This window comes from Pseudorasbora parva, chromosome 25 (assembly GCF_024679245.1).
Source record: "Pseudorasbora parva isolate DD20220531a chromosome 25, ASM2467924v1, whole genome shotgun sequence".
Lineage (NCBI taxonomy): Eukaryota > Metazoa > Chordata > Actinopteri > Cypriniformes > Gobionidae > Pseudorasbora > Pseudorasbora parva.
The window spans coordinates 17638962-17660000 of record NC_090196.1 but is presented as its reverse complement, the minus strand read 5'-3'; the positions used below and the strand labels follow the sequence as shown (position 1 = coordinate 17660000).

Here is a 21039-nt window from a genome sequence, read left to right as displayed (position 1 = left end):
TTAACACTGGATTTTTTTTGCTGTGTGCGCCCCCAACAGCAAGTAATGTTAACTAATTCAACTAACCCAAATCTCTTATTCTACTAGCCCTAACCCTACCTCTCATCTACTACTCTGAGAGTTAGTTGACATGTAACTAATAGTTGATGTTCCCCATTGACTTCCATAGTATTTTTTTCATACTATATGGAAGTCAATGAGGTCCAGCAACTGTTTGGTTTCCCATATTCTTCAAAAAAATCAAACAGGTTTGGAACAACTTAAGGGAGTGGTTGTGTAGTAAGTAATAAAGGGTTTTAGTTTTCTTAACTAGCCCTGGGTTTTACATTATGAAATGTAATACTGCCCCCTGCTGATGAGAATAACTTTTTTTGGAAACAGATGCTCGTTGCTAGCTCGTTGCTGTATTGTAGCTATGAAATTCACATAGGGATAGAAATATTTTTTGGATTTAAGCTATAACTTAAAGACAGAAAATACACTTTTTTCCATTTTCATATTAGGCTACACTAACTTTTCAGTAGGCCTAACATTATAATCATGCTACAATTGTAAAATCCATAAATGTAATTAAACTTAACTGTTTTGACAATTCGTTGATAATAATAGGCCTACCATAATATTAAAAATATTATGTGTATATACATTTTTATAAATAAAATATGTGTGCTAATGACGACATATGATATTATTAAAATAATTAATGCTTGTAGCCTACTGTAGGCCTATGAATGCAATAAATACAGAGTATGGTGTTTTGTCCATTATTATTAGCTATATCAACGCAATATTAAATAGCAAAATAATATAAATATATTGAATCAAACATGACTTTCATAATGCAATGCATAGAAGTTTACATGTATGCCTATTACTGTGCTCACACTGGATGCAACTCATGGAGAGGCGTAGTGATTTGAATACCATAAATGTATCTGTCCTTCATGATTTTTAATAATCCTTTTTAGCAAACCCACACACATTACCATGAACAGAGGCTGATCGAAATCGACCTTATACCCTCAAGCACTAGGCTATTCCCTACGTTAGTCCACTTTAACTTGGAGTGAATGAGTTTTATTCAGCTGCTGAGTTTTCATAGTCTGTACACTCGTTTTTGCGGTGCATTTGGGATTGAATGAGTGCACTCAATAACGTCCACTATCACTAATTTGGACACCACTACAAATGCTGTACCCTAAAATAATGCCATATTTGAGGGTATAGGAGGAGATTTCGGTTTCAGCCAGAGTCCATACCATAGGTCAATACCATACACTGCTTTATTGACAAAAAAAAAAAAAAAGTACGCATGCGCAGTCACAAGACAGTCGCGTGTTAGCAGCATAGACAGGTTAGCAGAGATCGGCTATCTGAAATAGCCTCCACAGCGCGAGCCCGTATCGTTCTTCAAGTCTGAGCAGCGCTTGAACCCGGTGATCCGCACTATGTTCAGAGCCGCCCTTCGACTCTCAGTCTCCGGTGCTCGGAGTTTAACAAGGTCACGGCCACAATATACAGGTAAATGCAGATTTTGCCATATTATTTGTTAAATCGTTTATAGAAAAAACGACAATAAGAGGAAGAGTTAACGGAAACACCTTGAACGTAGCTTAGCACTTAAGCTAACCGAAGCTTGCTTGAAAGGTTACCTTTTAGAGGTTATTATCACGCGCTCATGTAGGGCTTTTAGTAACGCGTTTCAATGTTATAATCGCGTTTTCCCTGTCTTTTATCAAGTCATATATGTGTTTTTTTTCTCACAATGTCCTTGCAATGACCCACTAGAGTGAGGCTTCGGCCCAGCGCGCGGAGGAAACGCGACACTCAAACCGAAAGCATCCCAGATTGAAACATTATTCTGAGGGGTTGAAAGATTACTCTGCATATTAAACCTACCAAACGGACTGTGTGGTTTATAATTTTGCTTTATAGCAGTTTAATCACGTATTCAGTGGCTACGTGCGAGAACATGGGTGCATCCAAAGATGAAGAATACGCTTAAATTCACCTTGCCTCAGTGCAAACTGCACTTTCCATTAGCTGCGATACATCTCAGATAATAATAGCTGCAATTATAGTATGATCAGAATATAGACCACATCATAATCATACCATCTCATTTTTAGGATGTCAGTTGGATTTATTGTCTGACCTTCTTTAGCAAACAGTTAGGAATCATACTACCCCATTGGTCAAGGTAACATAGGTCAAACTTAAACTGGACCAGTTCCAGCTGGAACAAGCAAAAAATCTCACTGCACTATTATAAGTATTTTGCAATCATTGCATAGACAAAATTATAAGAGTTATGACCCTTTTACACCTACAATACTTCCTGGAAGTACTTTGGCCACGACAGCAATGTTCTTATCGTCTGAATGTCATTCTCTTACTTGTTTAGGCTGAATCAAGTCTCTTATGATGGTCTCTGGTCTTTTACTTCCACAGCTTCGATAGCTGCTCGTTCTTATTCCCATGGCAAACAGGAGACGGATGAAGAGTTTGATGCCCGCTGGGTCACTTACTTCAACAAGCCAGACATCGATGCTTGGGAGCTGAGGAAAGGTGGGTGACGGTGGCACTTTGACCCTGTTTTTGAATCTGCAGCTGTGCATTCGACTGCTGAGCTCGTAAATTTACTCGCATAAATGTATTTTAATGGCTATACCTTCAATTTAAAACCATCTTTGATTTGAATGCTGCTATTTAGGATTGTCATATTTCAGAAAGTGAATTCTGTGGAACGTTATATCCCTGAAATATTTTTGTTGCAATTAAAAAATATTAGACTTTTAGCATTTTCTGAAATCTCACCCTCTAATTATAATACTCCATTATACAAGTAGGTTTCCATATGTAAACATTACAAATGAACCTATTTTGTTACAGCCTGTATTTTTTGTTTGTTTTTTAAAGTTTACTAGCCTGTAAGTCTGGTTTAGTTTGATCCGTTGGTAGCTTAAACCAATAAAATCTTTGGAACAAGGAAACGTGTTTGCAAAGAAGACAGTGTCAACAGAATGACGCCCATCTAGCATCTGTGGAGTAAATGTGTGTCCTTTTTTGTTTTGCTTCAGGAATGAACACTTTGATCGGTTACGACTTGGTACCTGAGCCAAAGATCCTGGATGCAGCCCTGAGAGCATGTCGGAGGCTAGACGATTTAGCCAGTGCCATCCGCATTCTTGAAGCAGTCAAGGTCATTAAATCTCTCTGAATCAGGGCCCTAACGACCATAGACATTAAGTCCCCCCGAATAATTAGCAATGGCCAAATTGTCCCCCCCAATATTTTATATTCTTGACGCTGTACTCCATTAGACACCGTTCTGTATGTGGCTGGGATGACAAAAGTAAAAATTTTAGGTTGGTCTGCATAACAGTGCTCGTCACTGTCAGAATGAGTGAGATGGCCAATCAAATCAAAGAAGGCCGGGCTTACTGTTAGTGCGGATTCCAACGCAACACTATTTATAGCAGTAAAGGGTGCGGTGTAAGATGAAAGTAGTTTTACGATAAAAGCGTTCAGCAACCAACAGTAATATCAAGTGACGCAAACGACATTTTATAGCATTTTATGTATAAGCATTTTATAAAATGTCACCATTTGAATTGAAAATATGAAATTAAGTCATAACTGGATTTTCCATGATTAGAAACGTTTTGCATTTTTACATATTAGGCAAAAATAAGAGTGACTGCATATTTATGTAGTTTACTTCATAACTACAAAAGAACTGGAACTTTCAGTTCTTATTTATTTTTCTCTATTTCCTTAAATCCCTTTTAATCCTTCAATAATTTAATTTCTTAAAAAAAAAAAAAAAAAAAAAATCAATAAGACCCCTATAACCCCCCCCCCCCCCCCCCCCATGTCCAATGACTAAGACATGGTTACAGCCTTGCTCTGAACAACTGCACAATACACCACAGTGACATTGTTCACTTGAAGCTGCATTTAACATGATTATATATATATATAATTTTTTTTTTTTTTTACTCCTACTCATTTGTTTTACACAGGACAAAGCTGGCCCACACAAAGAGATCTACCCCTATCTTCTCCAAGAGCTGCAGCCTACCCTCAGTGAGCTTGGTATCCCTACACCTGAGGAACTTGGCATTGACAAAGTATAGATGTCTGCAACTGTGGTGAGTTTTAGAGCGCAGGATGTATTGTTTCTCTAAGAAAGTTCTAGGGCTTTCTATATTTAATTGAATATTCTGTCTTCCCTTTTTCCCTACAGTCTTCCAGAGGACTGCTGCTCTTGTCTGGACTGAGTAGACCACTGTACTTGAAGTCTTTGCCTCGTGTCATGGTGTTTGTGTTATATTTAATTGGCCTTTATTATGTTCTTTTGCTTGTAAAATATTGATGGACCTAATAAAGGGAGATATATCTTTATTCAGTCTTGTGCTTTTATCTGATGCTTTAGACTTTGCTTGTAGTGTTAACTGTAGGGTTTTTTCCCTGTTTGTTTCTTAAAATGATTAAAAACTATCCACAATTCTTTGTTAAATGTTTTGCGAACATACTGAATTTTGGAAAATAATTATTTCCTGTGAATGTGCGAGGTTAGCTGCTATAGGTAAATAACTAGAAAATAACAAAGCACAGTAAACTGTAAAACAATTTGTGCTACAAACCAGTGTATTTATGAATAGCGTATGATAATACTTTATATATATATATATATATATATATATATATATATATATATATTTATTTATTTTAACTACCAGCATAACAAACAATTCATACTTAAAATAACTGGAAGCGGGCGATAGCAAAAGCCTTGCACGTCCAAGGTAAAAATATTAAAGCGCCATCTCTTACATTAAAATAGGGTGGATTACTAACAGTTTGGAAATTCACTCCCATAATATGAATTTAATATAAACATTTCAGTAATAAAAATATTTCTTGATATCAGAAATTGGATTTTTACTTGATATCCTGCATTATATCTCAATTAGTTAAAACTATCATTCTTGATATCTGTATTTTCACTAGTTAAATGTCAACATAGGCTGCCATTCAAATTCAATTGTAGATATCAAATGTATTTGTTACTAGTTGAAATTCCAATTTCACATATCAGAAATTAAATTCTTATTAGCAAAATTCAGTGTAAGATATCAATAATGACATGGTTTCTGAAAAAATATAAACTCCTGATATCAAGAACTCAATTGTCACAGTTGGAATGTTACTTCTTGATATATGTAAATGTATTTCAACATGTTAAATTTTTTGTTTCTGATATCTGAAAATGTATTTCTGATATCAATTATATATATATATATATATATATATATATATATATATATATATATATATATATATCAATAATAATAGTTATTTAAGTAGTTTAAAATGGCTTTCTTACTAGTAGAAAACACATTAATATGAGAAATTAGCATTGTCACTACTGACAATCAAATTATTGACATCAAAAATGAGAAGTTGCTGCTTTAAATTTCAGTACAATCAACGTGGATGTTTAAGTAATTTCATCTTAAATAAACCCACTTAAATGAGTTGTATCTTGTTTAACTTAAGAGAGAAAATATGATTGAAAAATTGCTTAACTCATTTTGATGAGTTAAAGCAATGTAAACACATATGTTGTCATGATCTTATTGATCATACCTTTTTTTAACAGCAATTCAATTGTTGAGCTCAAGAACAGACATTTGCACCGGTAACCATGTAATTATTATTGATATCAAAAATGATTTTAACTGGTAAGAATAGTTTTTTTGGATGTGTGAAATTGGATTTCAACCAGTAAGAATCAATTTTTTGATATCAACAATTGAATGTGAATGAGTAGAAATACAATTACAGATATCAATAATTACAGTTTTACTAGTTAAAAATTAATTCTTGATATTAAGAATTTGTATTTCTGTAAATGATGACGTCATTGTGGATATCAATAATTTACATTTTTACTAGTGGAAATATAATACCTTCTAATTATCAAGAATGTACATTTCCCGATATCAAGAATTAGCATTTTAACTAGTGAAAATGTAATTGTTGTTATCAATAATTCATTTCCCAGAAATGAATAAAGTCCAAATGGCTTGCCTGGATAGTAAACCGTTTTTGTTTTTCTGCTTGACACCACCATGAGTAGGCTAGGTAAACGTTATAGCATTTTTGAATCAGTAGAGGGCGTAGCAGGTATGCCTTGAACTTAAACCATACATTAAAGTCAAAATTACACTCGAAAGTTGTGGTGTAGCATAAAAAAGGCACTTGGGTAAAAACTTACTTTTTCCATCGGAGAATTGTTAATTTTGTGGTCTTCTATAAATATCATGTGCATATGTAGGCTAGCTATGCTGGGGTCAGACTTTCGAGTCTAAAATAAAAAATGACAACCTAATAATAGATCCATGAAATAGCCACGTAAGTGTATGTTAAGTCCTATCGGTTTTTGTGCTATAAATATTTTACTTAGTTGCTTGCAAAGGGGAAACGTAAGAACGTAGTAACTTGTTGCACGAGCCAGTGGGGCGGGATTTAAATGTGCGTTAATGTGCGGGGGGGATTGGCTCCGGGCTGGAGGAGGAAAAGTCGAGGGGACTGTGGGAGTCCCTGATCGCGCAGTTCGGGAGGTGAGGTCAGGCGTTTCCCCTTTGGCTGGCCCCAGTGTCGAGTATTTTTTTTTTTTTTTGCTCTCCCTCTGCAAACACCAAGAGGTTTATTACCGTTTTATCAAAGGGATATTAAACGTCCGGGTGGATGCAAAAGTACTCGGTGCGCTGAGCAAAACACGCACGGTGGTTTATCTAGGAAAAGAGTGATGGTGGACAATTCCAGTAGCAGCAAAGCGCAAGTGGTGAGTTCCGTCCTGTTGGCACAGAGCCCTGTTGAATGTATTGATAAGCTACTGTAATATTTCATCAGCGGACATCGAACGTATAAAATACTGCATCATGTTTACATTCAAGATTTTCAATGAATCAACATTTATTCTGTTTACCCTCGTGTGAGTGATCAAGCTAATAAATGTAGCGAAAATCCACTTTGTACACGTCATGATTTTAAGATTTTTTTTTGATGATACTACTTGTGCTGTTTATTTGTTTTCAAAGTTCTAGTTCGCGTGCTGCCGAATTCTAAAAGTCAAAAATTTTCCCGTATGTTTCCTTTAGAACGCGATACTTTGTTGCGTCGTGTGTTCGTACTCTCTTTTAATAGCTTAATTGTTTTTGGAAGAGCGCCATACTTTTTGGCAGCCATGATTCGACACTGATGATCTAAATTTCTTCTGTGACTCCGCGCACTCATCAAACCATACTTTAATCAGCTGTAAAGTAAAAGCATAACTCGACTGGATTTGGCTAAATATTAATTATTTAACTAACTGTAAAGCGAGAGGCCGTTTTGGCCGGACATCCGGTCGTTCTACAATCCAGACTGGTCGCCTCTATTGGGGGGGTCAAAGGTAGGTTGGCCTACTACTGGGCTATAAGCGAGCTGCGGAATGTGCCTTTAATCCTTTTGTAACATATAAATACTGGTAACACTAATTCAAGTTAGTGTGAACGTTGATTCGAGCGCTAACCGGGCCACGTTCGTTGTGAAGATTTGCTTACACGCATTTGTTTACTATTTAAATTCAAAGAATTTGAATTCTTTCGTGTTGTCGTTTGTGCTTATTTGTTTACGCGTTTTCGTGTCCTATTTGTATGGAATTCGAATCGAAGAACTTCTTTATTACATAGCCACTTCGTTTATATATCTTAATGTGCATGCATTTTTCCTTAAAATTGTTAACGTGGGCTTTGTTTACACAGTAATTGTTGTTACGTTATTCAGTTGTTTACTTTTCGTTAAAACATTTTTTTAAATACATTATATTGAGCTGCTGTTTTAGTAGAGTATGTTGTCTTAATGTTAAAATTATAAACAAATTAAAATAAATTGACTGAATTTGTATACAGAATTAAGGAATTTACTCATTTTCTTCTGTCCACAATCCAGCCCAGCTTGTCTCAGGACAGTAGTCTGGCTAGTGCATTTTCCCAGGCGGCTTTCGGAAGTTCGGCTGGTGTCAAACTGGAGGCGGTTATGGAGCAGCTCCAGAGACAGCAACAAGCTAAACTGGAGATGGAGCGCAAGGAGAGACAATTCAGGGAAGCCCATATTCTGTACGCCCAGCAGCTGGCTGCACAGCAAGCCATCATGGCCTCTGCTAGGGCCCAGGGTGCCCCATTAACCCCTGATTTTTACAGCAAAAACTCCAGAGACAGAGCGCTGAAAGGTGGTCAGGGGCCTCCAGCTGCCAGGGGGCCCATGAAAACCAGCTCTGATCTAGTACACGAAGAGGACACCGCTGACGAGATGGACAGGGGAAGAGGGTCCGAGGGAGACGAAGATGACGACGACGAGATGATGGATGAAGACGGCAGTGAAGAAGAGGAAAGTGAAGGCTTGGAGTTCCTCAGGAAGCAAAGCCTTGCGCTTCAGCAAGCTGTTGTTGGAGTCCCTCCGTATCCGTACCCCGTCTATGGCGCCTCACCCTCCGCTGCTAAAAAACGTGCCCTATCACCAACCACTAAGGTGAAAGATGAACCCGAAGACTCGCTCTCCGAACAACAATCATTCAACACGCCAAACGGTCTGGGCGATTGGAGCCTCGATGACTCCTTCAAACAGGTTTGCATCTATATTTCTATCTCTTGTCATTAATCTCTGAGGTTGTTCTTTATGTTAGGCATTTGTGAGCATTGTGCTTTCTTTCACTTCATCTCTATTGACCTAAAAGCAGCAATACAGCATATTTTCATTCAGCACTGCATGATTTAAGGAGTGTCCGATCATAAGATGAATTGTAAAGAGTCTTTACATGTTCAAAAACTGTGAAACCACTAAAATCGAGTCATCTTTGCTTACTGAAATGTTTTCGGCTCTGAATAGGACATTTGATAGTTTTTTTTTTATCACAAAAACGATACGTGTACTCCGCAAAGTGTACAATAGAATTTGGTTGGACTTGTATTTCATTATTTAGAGGGAAGGGTTTAGTTAAAGAATATAGGATCATAACTCGTACAACACTTGAGGGTAGATTGTAAAAGGAAATGTCAGAAGAAAATTCGTTTTTTTGTTTGTTTGTTTTAAGAAAAATGTTTCTATTTTTACAACCATTAAGAGTACCTATTACTATTTCTCCTTTCTTCTTCCCTTTTCTGGTTTTTGCTACTCTGAACGGTATACAAATCTTTGTATTTGGGGCACTTTCTGTGCTTCGTTGCCTCTTCTTGACGGATCGCTTCCTGTTCTCCTGAGTTGTAAGTCACTTTGGATAAAAGCGTCTGCTAAATGCATAAATGTAAATGTACCTATATAAATTAACTAAAAAATTCTTATTATCACAAGGCAAAAAAAAAGTGTGCATTTTCATTCATTGAGATGCCTCAATCAATAAAAATGCATAAATATTTTTCTGCCTTGTGATAATAAGAATTTTGCTATGAATATGTTATTAAATAATTTATAAACAACTGGTAGTATTTGTTATTTTTACTTATAAATTGAAATAATGTAAAAAGTCAAATGCATTATGGTAATGAGAATTAGATCAAATTCCGCTTCCAGTTTTCTGAAACGCACAAGGAGGACGCATGCTCCCAAAATTGTAGAAAAAGCATTTGTGCCTGTTTTTTTTCTCTCCTCTTGTTGCGTTCTACTTCTTTCTGAAGCTATTGTCTTCCTCTTCCCTTATCGTCAATAGCGTCCTGCTGTGAGCCAAGCTGTACCCTCAGACATGGCCCTTCGACTCTGTCAGTTAATTTCTCCGTTTGTTCATCCTGAGTCTTTAGGGAATTCTGTCCTGACATAAGGCTTTTGTCCCTGGATATCCCTGAAGTGTGGCGTTCTGGCAGGCGGCCCAACAGGAGAGCGCTTTCATTCTCTCTCTCTTCTTGCCGTCTCACTTTCCTCTGTCATTCCCCCTACCGCTGGTGTTTCTTGAGAACAAGCTCTTGGCAGTAATGCTGTCTTGGCCTGTGACCAGAGAGGCACGCTGTCAAGTTGCAATACAAGAGGGAGAATGTTACAGGCGCATGCTGTCGGAGCGCCGCCCTGACAGTTTTACACGTGTAGATTTTGCACAATTTAAATCTTCTTAACTGGACAATTGCACGTGGGACTCTTAAATAAGTGCATTTAAAGGGATTATTCATCCGAAATAAAAAAATTTAGCCACCGTTTACTCGCCCTCATGTTGTTCTAAACCCATGAACACATTTGAGAAATGTATTTTTTTCTGTACAATGCAAGTCAGTGGGGTCCAAAGTTGGACATTGGACATTTTTTTAAATATAATTTGTTTTCCACTGAAGAAAGAAAGTCATGCAGGTTTGAAACTACATGAGTTGGCATTTTCATGTTTGTGAGTTTTCTTAAGTGTAATTTCGTGCTTTAAAAGCACTTGCGTCAATCATGATAGGATGAAGCCATCTTTCAAAATGCTGTCTTGGTGGGTTTTATGTTGAGTGAGACATTTCCCTGTAGTGCTGTCATCCATTTTAGTGGCCTCAGGTCTGAGCTCTTTGTTTGCTCAGCTGCGCTTGAGTGATCGATCAATCAGGGAAAAATGGATCGCTCTAATTTCATACGCTCACTCTTATGGCTTCTTGAGCCCTTGATATTTGTATGCTTTCAATCAAAGCCCATTAATCCTACTTTATTATGCTACGTTGAATAACACAACATTTATGCATATATATCGAACCCCTCCAAAGCGCCATCTATTTTAATTCTGTAAGTGTTGCTGTCTTTAATCTTATGACTGTGTGTTTTTACACAAAACATCCAACATGGTTTTATTGACGGTTACTGACATTCAAAAGCGGTTTTATTTGCGGAAGATCAGTAACAACAGCACAAGTTAGTAAAACTATGGTTGTGTGTTGACAGGCAGGTCTGTGATGTTTTCATCACACCCATGTCATTATATATGTATTTATAGAGGGTAGTGGTCTGAGGGCTTGTATACTGCTTTTCAAATATAGGCTTGTCCACGTGTATAGGAAACAATAGGAGATTCAGTGCTCTGAAAAGGCTGATGGTTGGACTTATACCTCATTAGTAAAGAGGGAAAGGTTTTATGAAATGAGCTCTATAGTCACTTCATGTTTAGTGCATTTTTAAAGCCTTTTTTTTTTTTTGCGAGCCAGCGCCATTAGTTTTGATCATTTTCACATAAATGTCATGGCCCCTGGAATATTTAGTTGTATGGATAACTGAACATGCAATATATCATAAGAAAGAACAGACCCTTTGCTTTTAAACACAAATAACCGGTTTATTCTAGTTTTTTATATATATATATATATATATATATATATATATATATATATATATATATATATATATATATATATATATATATATATATATGTATATATAATGCAAAATTTTGAACAAAAAGCTGAATAAACTACGTTTTTGTCAAAGAAAAATGTCTAGAAAGGTAATAAAAACATTATCAAAGTAGTCCATATGTGGCATCAGTTAGTTTATTAGAATCTCTTGAAGCATCGAAAATACATTTTGGTCCAAAAATAACAAAAACTATGACTTTATTCAGCATTGTCTTCTCTTCCATGTTTGTTTTCAAACCTCAAATAAAGATTCAAACAGTCATGAATCAGCGGATTGATTCATGATTCGGATCGCGTGTCAGACTGCTGAAATCACGTGACATTGGTGATCCGAATCAGGAATCAATCCGCTGATTCATGACTGTTTGAATCTTTATTTGAGGTTTGAAAACAAATGCAGAAGAGACAATGCTGAATAAAGTCGTAGTTTTTGTTATTTTTGGACCAAAATTTATTTTCAATGCTTCAAGAGATTCTAATAAACTAACTGATGTCACATGGACTACTTTGATGTTTTTATTCCCTTTCTGGACATGGACACATATGGACAGTACACTTGCGCTCTCTGACTAAAATGTAAAAAAAAATATCTTAAACTGTCTTTCGAAGATGAACGGAGGTTTTACGGGTGTGGAACAACATTAGGGTGAGTCATTAATGACATAAATTTCATTTTTGTGTGAACTAACCCTTTAATGTTGGTACTGGTGTTATTTTACATGCATATGATTATGTGATATCGCTTCTTTCTGCAACTTCTTTTCATGTGTCCAACTTCTTTCTTCAACTTCTTTCCTACAATATTATTGATCCTATATATATATATATATATATATATATATATATATATATATATATATATATATATATATATATATATATATATATATATATATATATATATATATATATAATTAAGTATAAATTCTTTTTTTAATCCAAAAGTTGTTTTTTTGATAACTCAGATATTAGTATTCTTAATGCACACAAATAGAAGTGCAAAACACTAATTTAATAAGAACTGTTGTAGAGCTTTAGGGATTCAATCCCACCCCCGCCCCCTTTTTTTTTTTTTTTTTTTTTTGGTCCCACCCGTCTTTATTTCTGTCCTTTAGTATTTAATGATGCTCTCTGTGGTAACAGTATCAGATTGCATGGTGGGGGGGATGTGAAGAGACTGGTTTGATGGCACTGACTACACAAAAGAGAACAGATGCCACAAATGGCATTTTTAAATGAGGGTGGGGATTGTCTTTTTAAAGCTTTTCACACTTAAATGGATAAGCCTTAGTCAATCAGTAAACACCTTTTAATAAAAGTGCAGTAGTTGGGTGCGAAGTCAGCGGTAACATTTACTTAGACTCTTAGCAAACAGGGGTATTAATTGGGAGTTTGTAAATAACGGCATTTCACACCAGCTTTGTTTAATATCTCATAGAGGAAGGACTGGCCTCATGGATGTTACTATCGTAATTTCTACTTCCTGTGCTTTGTTTTTGCTGATTTGTTTTTCAGGTTTACTAGCGTTTAATTCAATAAATCATCTCCAAGTCAGGGAAGGGGGTCAAATGGCTGCCATTAAACTTCATTGAACACATGGCTGAGGCTAGTCCAGATAGCTCGGCGCCCTTTAAACCTAGCGTTTTTAGCGGTAGCTGACACAATGCCCCTTTTAGGGAGCTCTGCGTGGTAATCTTGGGTGATTAATGGAGTTTTAATCAGGCTCAGTTGACGTCGGAGCGCGCATGTGCCTTGAGTTACGGCCTCCCATTTGGTGAGTATGATGACCGTATCAAAGGCATCGGGTCAATAGAAACACCCCCGCTACTTTGATTCTGCGTTTGTCAGGAGAAATATATGGCAGCAATTAGCAAAATCTTTTAACCAAGTACCTGTTTATTATTTTAGGGGCCAAAATATTCACTCCAAGTCTTACTTTGAAGCTTCCAATTGATTTTTGCTACCTAACATGGACTGGGATATATTGTATTCCTTGCAGTTGCTATGGTAAAAGTGATGTGTACAGATAAACAAAAAGACAATTGCACACTCTTGGCGTTCGCCCTTCCCCCAAAAGCGTGTTTCTAAATGAACAACAGGAAATTTGTCCTTGGGTTCGGGGGACAATCTTGTTTGTCGAACTCTGCTGCATTATTTAACTGTCAGCGTCACCTTGACAACATTTCACCCCCATGCCAGCGATACAATCCAGCCGGTTGCAATCAATTCTTATTATATCAGGGTTTGCTGTCGCAGTGGAATGATTTTCCATATAAATTATCAATGACCTGATGGCCTCACACTTGTATGTTCCCTCCAAATGTTAGCACTACATCTGGTGTACATTATTGGCACGGCGTAGCTTATTTCTCTGAACCGTTGCGGGCGTTAATGCGCTCCCGAGGCCTGCCTGGTAGATCTTTCTCTGGTAGCTTTGACGGCGCTCTGTGGTCCATCTCAATGGAGAAGTTTCAGTTGGACGGCCCTCCTGGGTCCAATGATGATGTGATCGCTGCCGTCAACTCGAAGTGCAGCCCATCTGTGCGATGGATAAGCAGCGATTCAATTAGCCCTCAAGAATATCAGCCCGATTCTGTGATAAAGCGATTTATTTGAGTTTCAAGCTGTCAAATGGATGTTTTATAGCTGTGTTTTGGTGCCGTTTCACCCTTCCCGTTCCAGTGTGAACTATCTGGTAGGGTGTTGGTAACTTTAACCCTTGAATAGGAGGCATTTGATAGTAAAAATCTTTAAAGGCCAGAGGCAAGAATGTGTGTAGTGAGGGGCTGGTGTCTGCGTCTAGTTTGTCCAGCCCCACCCAGAGGAAACATTCCAAGTGGAATTAGAGTTTCTTTTCTTCAAATGGTGAGAGTTCCCATTAGGGCCTGTGCATAAAGGGAGAATAGAGGGAGTGTCTTTGTCACAGCCGTCCTATGATTTGTGACCGTTTCTAGTCCATTTCACCAAATGTAACAGAAGCGGGTAATGGAGGGGTGAATGGTAATCAACCAGAAAGGTATATGGTGAGGGGAGGGGGTGTTTTCTTATTTGTCCGTCCATTTCCTTTCCCTCTTTACAAGTATAGAATGTTTGTCCCCAACCCCCCTTCAAAACGTGTCCCAACTCGCCAGAGGTTTTCGCCGCTTTCGTTCTACCAAAAGCAGCTTAGGGCTTTATCATCACACAGTATCTATTTATCAGTGTCACTAGAATGTGGAATTTCAAGCACACCTAGGAAGTGCTAAAGAAACGCATACCTTCGTAAAAAGTTTTTGGCACAGATGTTTTTGTTTTAAATGTTTAGCCAGCGGGCTTAAACATAAGGTTTTTGTTTCTATGTCAAAAACTGTTTATATGGGTTAAAAGTGTGTTTTGTGTATATCACGATAGCTATTTTTGGTAGCAAAATAAGACCTTATATGGACAATTTTCTGTTTATTTCTTCTACTTAAAATCTTATTTAATTTACCTTTTTTATTGTTGATTTGGCACATTTTGTGTTTGTTTTTTATCTTTATCTGTCTCTAGTTATTTACAAGTTTATTTCTTTTATCTTTTTAGTTTTTAGCTCGCCTTTCTCAACTTTTTTTTTTAAAATAAATTCTTTGGGGAAGTATAGTTATGGGATCATGTTGTAAGTTTTGCAGAGGTTCACATTATTGTATTCTAAACGGTAAATGCAAATATCATGTTCCTGAATCCTGGAAAGCCCCAAATGTCAGTCTTGAGGGATTATTGATGTTTTTTAACAAAAAAATAATAATTGTACAAGAGGTGTTGAGGATGGGTAAGCTTCTGGAATAGGTCCTTTTTCAGTTCTTTCCTTTACAAATTTCCGAAGGGCCCAATACTGGGATTGGACCATGGTGGACTGAGATGTTAACACCTGTGTCCATTTGTTTGAAAGACAATCTCTTTTCTCATGTAGCACCCAGTCAGGACAAAGATAATGGATGTGAACTCTGCCTCGGGCCTTTGCAGGATGTTCGAGGATTTAGACAAGCAGTTACAGGCCCTGGCTTTGGGCCTTTTGTCTCTCTTTCGGCTCTTGTCAACTATGTGCCATTTGTATTGTTCAAAGGACCATATCAGCAATAAGGCCTAATAAAGCTGCTTATACCCCGCCTCCTTTTGTAGTAAACTTTTGTAGTAAAATTTTGGCTTTTAATGCCCTTGCATACTTTACATTTGCACAGACTGTACATTTCACAGACTTTTTCCCATAATATTTCTCACGTCATCTTACTGTGTGAATGGGATAATAGACAGCCGCACACCTTAAAATATCACTTAGCGTAGTGCGGCATACAGCCATGAATTGCTCTTAATGGATCCATTACAAATTCCCAGGGATAGAAGTGCCCAATCTACTCCCTCCCCCCGCGCCTCCCCCGCCTCTATTGCTCCTGGCACAGCAAGGAACCGAATAAGTGATACTGTGACTTTTGGCAGTGGAGAAGCAATTATTTGATTTGGATTAAAGATCCAGGCCATCCCCCATGGTGCTGCTCTATGCTGTCGCCCTGCAGCATTGTTGATTATCAAATGGCTCTGTGGCTCTTTGACATGAGTTCAGTGAGAGAAAGTTTCTATGTATTTTATTTAGTGATCACTGCAAAGTTTATTTCTCTTTTTTTTGAGGGATCGGGAACTTTCTTACAGAAAATGTATTTACAGAAAATTTTACATTTTTATAATATCTTAATATCTTCATGCCTTAGTCGCATTTTCAGATTCAATCTTGGCGTTAATATAGTTTATATTTTGTAAATGATGCAAGCAATCAAGCAGTTGATATTTGGTATGTAGTATTTATCGCCCTATGTGTGTATATATGTATGCAAATAAATTTGAGCATACTTGAACATCATATTATATTTTATTGCCTAGTGATGACAAAAAAGTAATTGTTATTTATAACTTTTTTGGTTCATTAATTTAATTAATTTTGTAAGGTTTTTTTATTTTTATTTGCGGTACTTGAGTGCATCTGTCTCATTTTATTTTAATTGTTTTTATATTTTGTCTGTTATTTTGAGAACTTTCTTTTTCTTTTTTCGGTTCAGTTTCCACAGATCAGTTGTGTATGGCTTCATGTTGCAGTGGCTTCACTCAGCGACTTTCCCATCACATGCATCCAGTTTAAATGTAGGTCATCAAAAGGAAATTATAATCAACTAACCTGTTTACACTGTAGGGATTCTGCTATACTGCATTTATCTGAAACCCTATTGTAAAAGAATGATTTAAGAAAGAAAAGTGCCTCAACTTAATGTTGACTCATGGAGAATGCTGAAAACAAAACTGTCCCTCACAGTGTGATCTCTAACTTATCAAAATGCAATTACCACCCATTCCTATCAGCATACTGGTATATTTGCATTAACACCAGAGAGGTCTGCTTGATAGGGGAGGTTCCTGTTTCATCTCAGTTGAACAATCCCATCTAGGTGTTGATAGCACTTTGGGAAGCCCATTCTGCTATAGCATTACTGCCTGTTGACTTAATGTCTCTCACCACACTGGTTTCTCAATGGTAGATTGTATTCACATTAGAAGATCTTCATTTGAGCCCCTCTGTTAGGATATCACTTATCTAGAAGACTCATGCTGTGGTTTCCACCCACATTTTTGTGTGTGTGCTAAAATCAAATGTTTTTCATGAGCCAGAGCCAGTTGAATTTTGTTCGTCCCTTCAGCCCAAGTAATTATTTGCCACATTCACACTGGACAACACCATGTGTTTGCTGCTCCTAGTCCTACCCAAGTAATTATTTGCCATGGTCAGCTAGTGTAGTGGTTTCTGCTGAATTAATATGGGGGAAGGGGCTGTCATTTCCTTCGGGTGACCCAGATGGTCATCTGCTTCCTCTCTTCTCAGCTAATTTGGACGCTAGCCAATCAGTTCTCCCTTAATATGATTAGTAAGGCCAAAGCCTGACCTGTAAGCCTGATAACAGCTTGCACCGTTCGTAAATGTCTTCGACGTAGGATAATGTTTTGCATTCGGATCTCGTGTCAGCGTCGTTTGGCTTTGCATGTGCACTGGTCAAAATTCATTGGCGTCTGAATGCATCTCGTAAACCATTTATATAAGAATTCAATATACAAGGGCTTGTTGTTTTCCGACCCCCTCAAAGTTATATAGTAGCTGCTCTACTGATTTTGTTTTTGTTTGTTTGACAGAACTGTATAGAATGTAAATATTAGCTATTACTCCAGTTTTTTATATATAAAATGGAAAGGGGTCTGTGACGCTTGAGATTTCTCATAAGACTTTTCTAATGTAATTCACGATACAAGTGGTTGTTTTCAGATTCCCTCAAGGTTATACAGTACACTCATTCACTTGACCCATCACAATAGCACACAGCATGGATGCCCACCTCAGTTGATTCCCTACCGGGTTCCCGCTCTTGGGCCCAGCTGGTGTGTGTTTGCTGTAAACGTGAAGAGGGCCAGGCTGTAGACCGCTCTCTTTCCCAGCTGTGATTCACTTAGCATATTAAAGAGTGGGGTGGTGGATGAGTCCTGTAAACTGCTTTATTGCCACTCTGCCTTTTCCTTTCAGACTTTGTGTAAATGAATACTGGAGCCACAGTGGATAACTTGTAATCAAGCACAGGGCATGTGCACAGAGGGACTATTAGATTTTATAACTGTTTTGTGGTCATGGCTCCTGGGTAACAGCGGTGATGTGGCGCTAAAACTAATTGCCTGCAAAAGCATATGAGCAAAAAAAAGTGCATCAATGTGAATGCTAGATTTGTCAATGTATCGGTAACATCGGTTATTGGACGATATTGCGGATTTTAAATTGATCTTTATCAGTCCATGTTAGATGTATGTTAGATTGTTTTATTAATTTTATTGGTAACATTTTTATATTTTGTAAACATGATTTCCTTTCTTGCAACCCCAATCTCCTCCCCCCACCTTTTAAAAAAAAAATCTGTTCAGTCCATGCAAGATGTTTTTAGATGATTATTGCAGGGGGTTTTTGTAGTATAAGTTTTAGATATTTAATTATTATTTATACGAGTTGTTCCAAACCTGTATGAGTTTCTTTCTTCTGTTGAACACAAAAGTAGATATTTGAAGAATGTTGGTAATCAAATAGTTGACTGTAGCCATTGATTTGCATAGTAGAAAAAAATACAATAGTTATTTTTAATAGTTCGTATAATTAAAAATAGTTCTAGATATAAAAGAATAGCAGTCCACAGCTATAATAACGGCTAGGTGTAACGAGATATCGTTAAACGATATATCACGATATATATGTATCGTTGATAGAAACTATATGATTTGCGATTTATAGTTGTTTTATCCAAGGCTCAACTTGCTGTAGTAGGCGTATTTATAATGTATAATTCACCCAAACACAAATGTACAAATGTAAACTGTCATTTAATGTCATCATGTACTCACCATCCAGTTGTTTTTCGTTTAACTTCCTAACACAAATGAAGATATACTTTATGAATCCTACAGGATTTCTGTCCCTCTATTAAAAGTACATTATTCCTCTCAAACTTAAAAGATCCAAAAAAATATCAAAGGTATTGTAAAAATAACTCTTGAGTGTCTAATCCAAATCCAAGTCTTCTGAAGAGACACGAACAATGGCTTAATGAACAGATTTACATCAACGCACATACTGTAGTAAACACTTCACGTAATCATTTGATCGTCCATGATTAAATGCAGAATTAATATTCTTGGATCAGCTGAGCATTTACAGTTTCAGTGGTCCTTTTGATGAGCTTTCTTGCGATTAGAACTGTGACTGATTGCATTGATCATCTGAAGTGCACGCGCTGCCCAAATGACACCCCTCAAAGTCAAAGCGCAACATTTAAAGAGCCACTCCTTAGTGTAAACGCAAACATCATTTAAATCACCAGATCACATTTAGTTTTAGTAGTATTATTGTTCAAAGCATTTTAAATGGTTAAATGGTTTAATAATGTATAATGATAGAATGAGGGAATATTTGTGGGTCCTAATAATAATACACAAATAGTATAATATTATTTTAATAATAATAAAAAAGTTTAAAAAACCCTCTTCTTTACATTGGCTTAAAATATTGGGATGCATATCGTATCATGATATATATATCAAATCGTGACATAAGAATCGTTACACCCCTAATAACGGCACAGACACATTAATGTTGGAATCAATTTTTAGAATGTTTTTTTTTTTTCCAGCTGATGAATGATTAAAGCAGGAAGAATTCTCATTGGCTGCTAATGTTTTTAAGAGCTCAAGCATTTAAAGGGGCAAGCGTCAACTGCACGCTTACAATTAACAAAACCATATTGTGGACACACTAACATAAGTATCCTTCCTGATGTGAACAGAATGGGCCTTTAGATGATGGACAAGGTAATCATTTATAAACACCAACTATTTAATATATGGTGTAAAATGTAATCTTAAACACATCTCAAAATTAAATTCACTTTTGGTTGTATTTTATTAAATATACATTTTATTTATTATTTGAGACTAAATTGTATAAAATTAATATTGGCCATTTATTTTATTTATTTTTGTCATAAAAGGGAATTTATCAGCCAGAATTTGTACTTTCCCTGTAGCTTCCTTCCACTGTCGCCCAGACATCAGCTCCGTACCCCTTCATGTTAGCTTGAGGAAAACCCTTGGAGTTCAAAGGTTAGCACTAAAGAAAGCCTTCCTGACATGAAGAGAGGAGCATGTTTGTGCATCTTGACTCCTGACACCTAATAATTCACTTTCTTGCTTGTCCTTTCAAACAGTGGCCCCCAATGTCATCCCCTCCCATCACTTTTTTTTTTTTTTGTTAATTGTTTCTCTCTTTTCTCATAGAATGGAAACTCAAGTTGGAATGATGAAGGCGATGGTGGGAGAAGCCGAGGAGAGGCCTCCAGAGACTTTGCTAAGGTAAACATTACTTCTGTTAGCCACGGCTAGTCATAACACATTTTGCCAGTGACACACAAACACAATTTTGCAGGGTTATTAAAGCTTACAGCGGAGTGTAAAACAACTACTTTTTATTAAAGGGGTGATGAATTGAGAAATTATTTTAACCTTTTGATAAATAAAAGGGCATGGTAATATAAGAATATCCTGTAAGTTTCAGAGCTGAAAACGTCCTTGTTAGTCAAAGCATTTATAGACACCAGGCCCAGAAAACGATCTGCGAACGAACGACGCAAAGCAAACTATTACACGCCTAACATTTACTTGTCTCAAGTAAATTAGACACAAAATATTGTCTTGAGTTAATATATTTTTTTAGCTCTTATGCAGAGCTTCTGTGAAGAAAAATGTTCCAAACTGCTTTAAAGGGGGGGTGAAACACTCAGTTTCAGTCAATCTTGAGTACCTATAGTGTAGTATTACATCCTTTATATCTCCGAAAAGTCTTTAGTTTTATTATACTTATAAAAGAAATATAGGCTGTACCGAGTCTTTCCGAAAAAAACGAGCGGCTGGAGGCGTATCGTGTGGGCGGAGCTAAAGAATGACGAGCGCGCACAAAGCGGTGACGTCCAAGCGTGGAGAAGAAATTGTTACTCTAATAAACCATGGCTGTCAATCAGATTCAACTAATACATATGTGATCCAGAAT

At 36.9% G+C, this 21039-nt stretch overlaps 2 protein-coding genes across 5 annotated transcripts in view; both read left to right on the top strand.

Moving 5' to 3' along the window:
• Positions 1–1332: 1332 nt before the first annotated feature.
• cox5aa (cytochrome c oxidase subunit 5Aa) lies at positions 1333–4407 on the top strand. The gene is made up of 5 exons (XM_067436931.1): positions 1333–1521; positions 2452–2568; positions 3081–3202; positions 4026–4154; positions 4250–4407. Exons 1-4 carry the CDS (start codon positions 1449–1451, stop codon positions 4137–4139), a joined length of 426 nt encoding a protein of 141 aa, XP_067293032.1. The 5' UTR covers positions 1333–1448; the 3' UTR covers positions 4140–4154; positions 4250–4407.
• Positions 4408–6579: 2172 nt separating this feature from the next.
• arid3b (AT-rich interactive domain 3B) overlaps positions 6580–21039 on the top strand; it is a 45426-nt gene continuing 30966 nt past the window's right edge. The window contains exons 1-3 of one of the 4 annotated variants that reach the window (XM_067436926.1): positions 6580–6856; positions 8005–8679; positions 20271–20345. In XM_067436926.1, coding sequence (XP_067293027.1) covers positions 6821–6856; positions 8005–8679; positions 20271–20345 — 786 coding nt within the window. In that variant the 5' untranslated portion in view covers positions 6580–6820. Of the gene's footprint in view, positions 6857–7406; positions 7466–7500; positions 7556–8004; positions 8680–20270; positions 20346–21039 lie in introns of those variants that run through there. The other 3 variants (XM_067436927.1, XM_067436928.1, XM_067436929.1) reach the window with 3 other exon arrangements.

Coding starts and splice junctions, on each gene's coding strand:
- cox5aa (XM_067436931.1), top strand. CDS start 1,449: ATGTTCAGAGCCGCCCTTCGACTCTCAGTCTCCGGTGCTCGGAGTTTA. Junction 1,522..2,451: donor GTCACGGCCACAATATACAG/GTAAATGCAGAT, acceptor TTACTTCCACAG/CTTCGATAGCTGCTCGTTCT. Junction 3,203..4,025: donor GCATTCTTGAAGCAGTCAAG/GTCATTAAATCT, acceptor TGTTTTACACAG/GACAAAGCTGGCCCACACAA.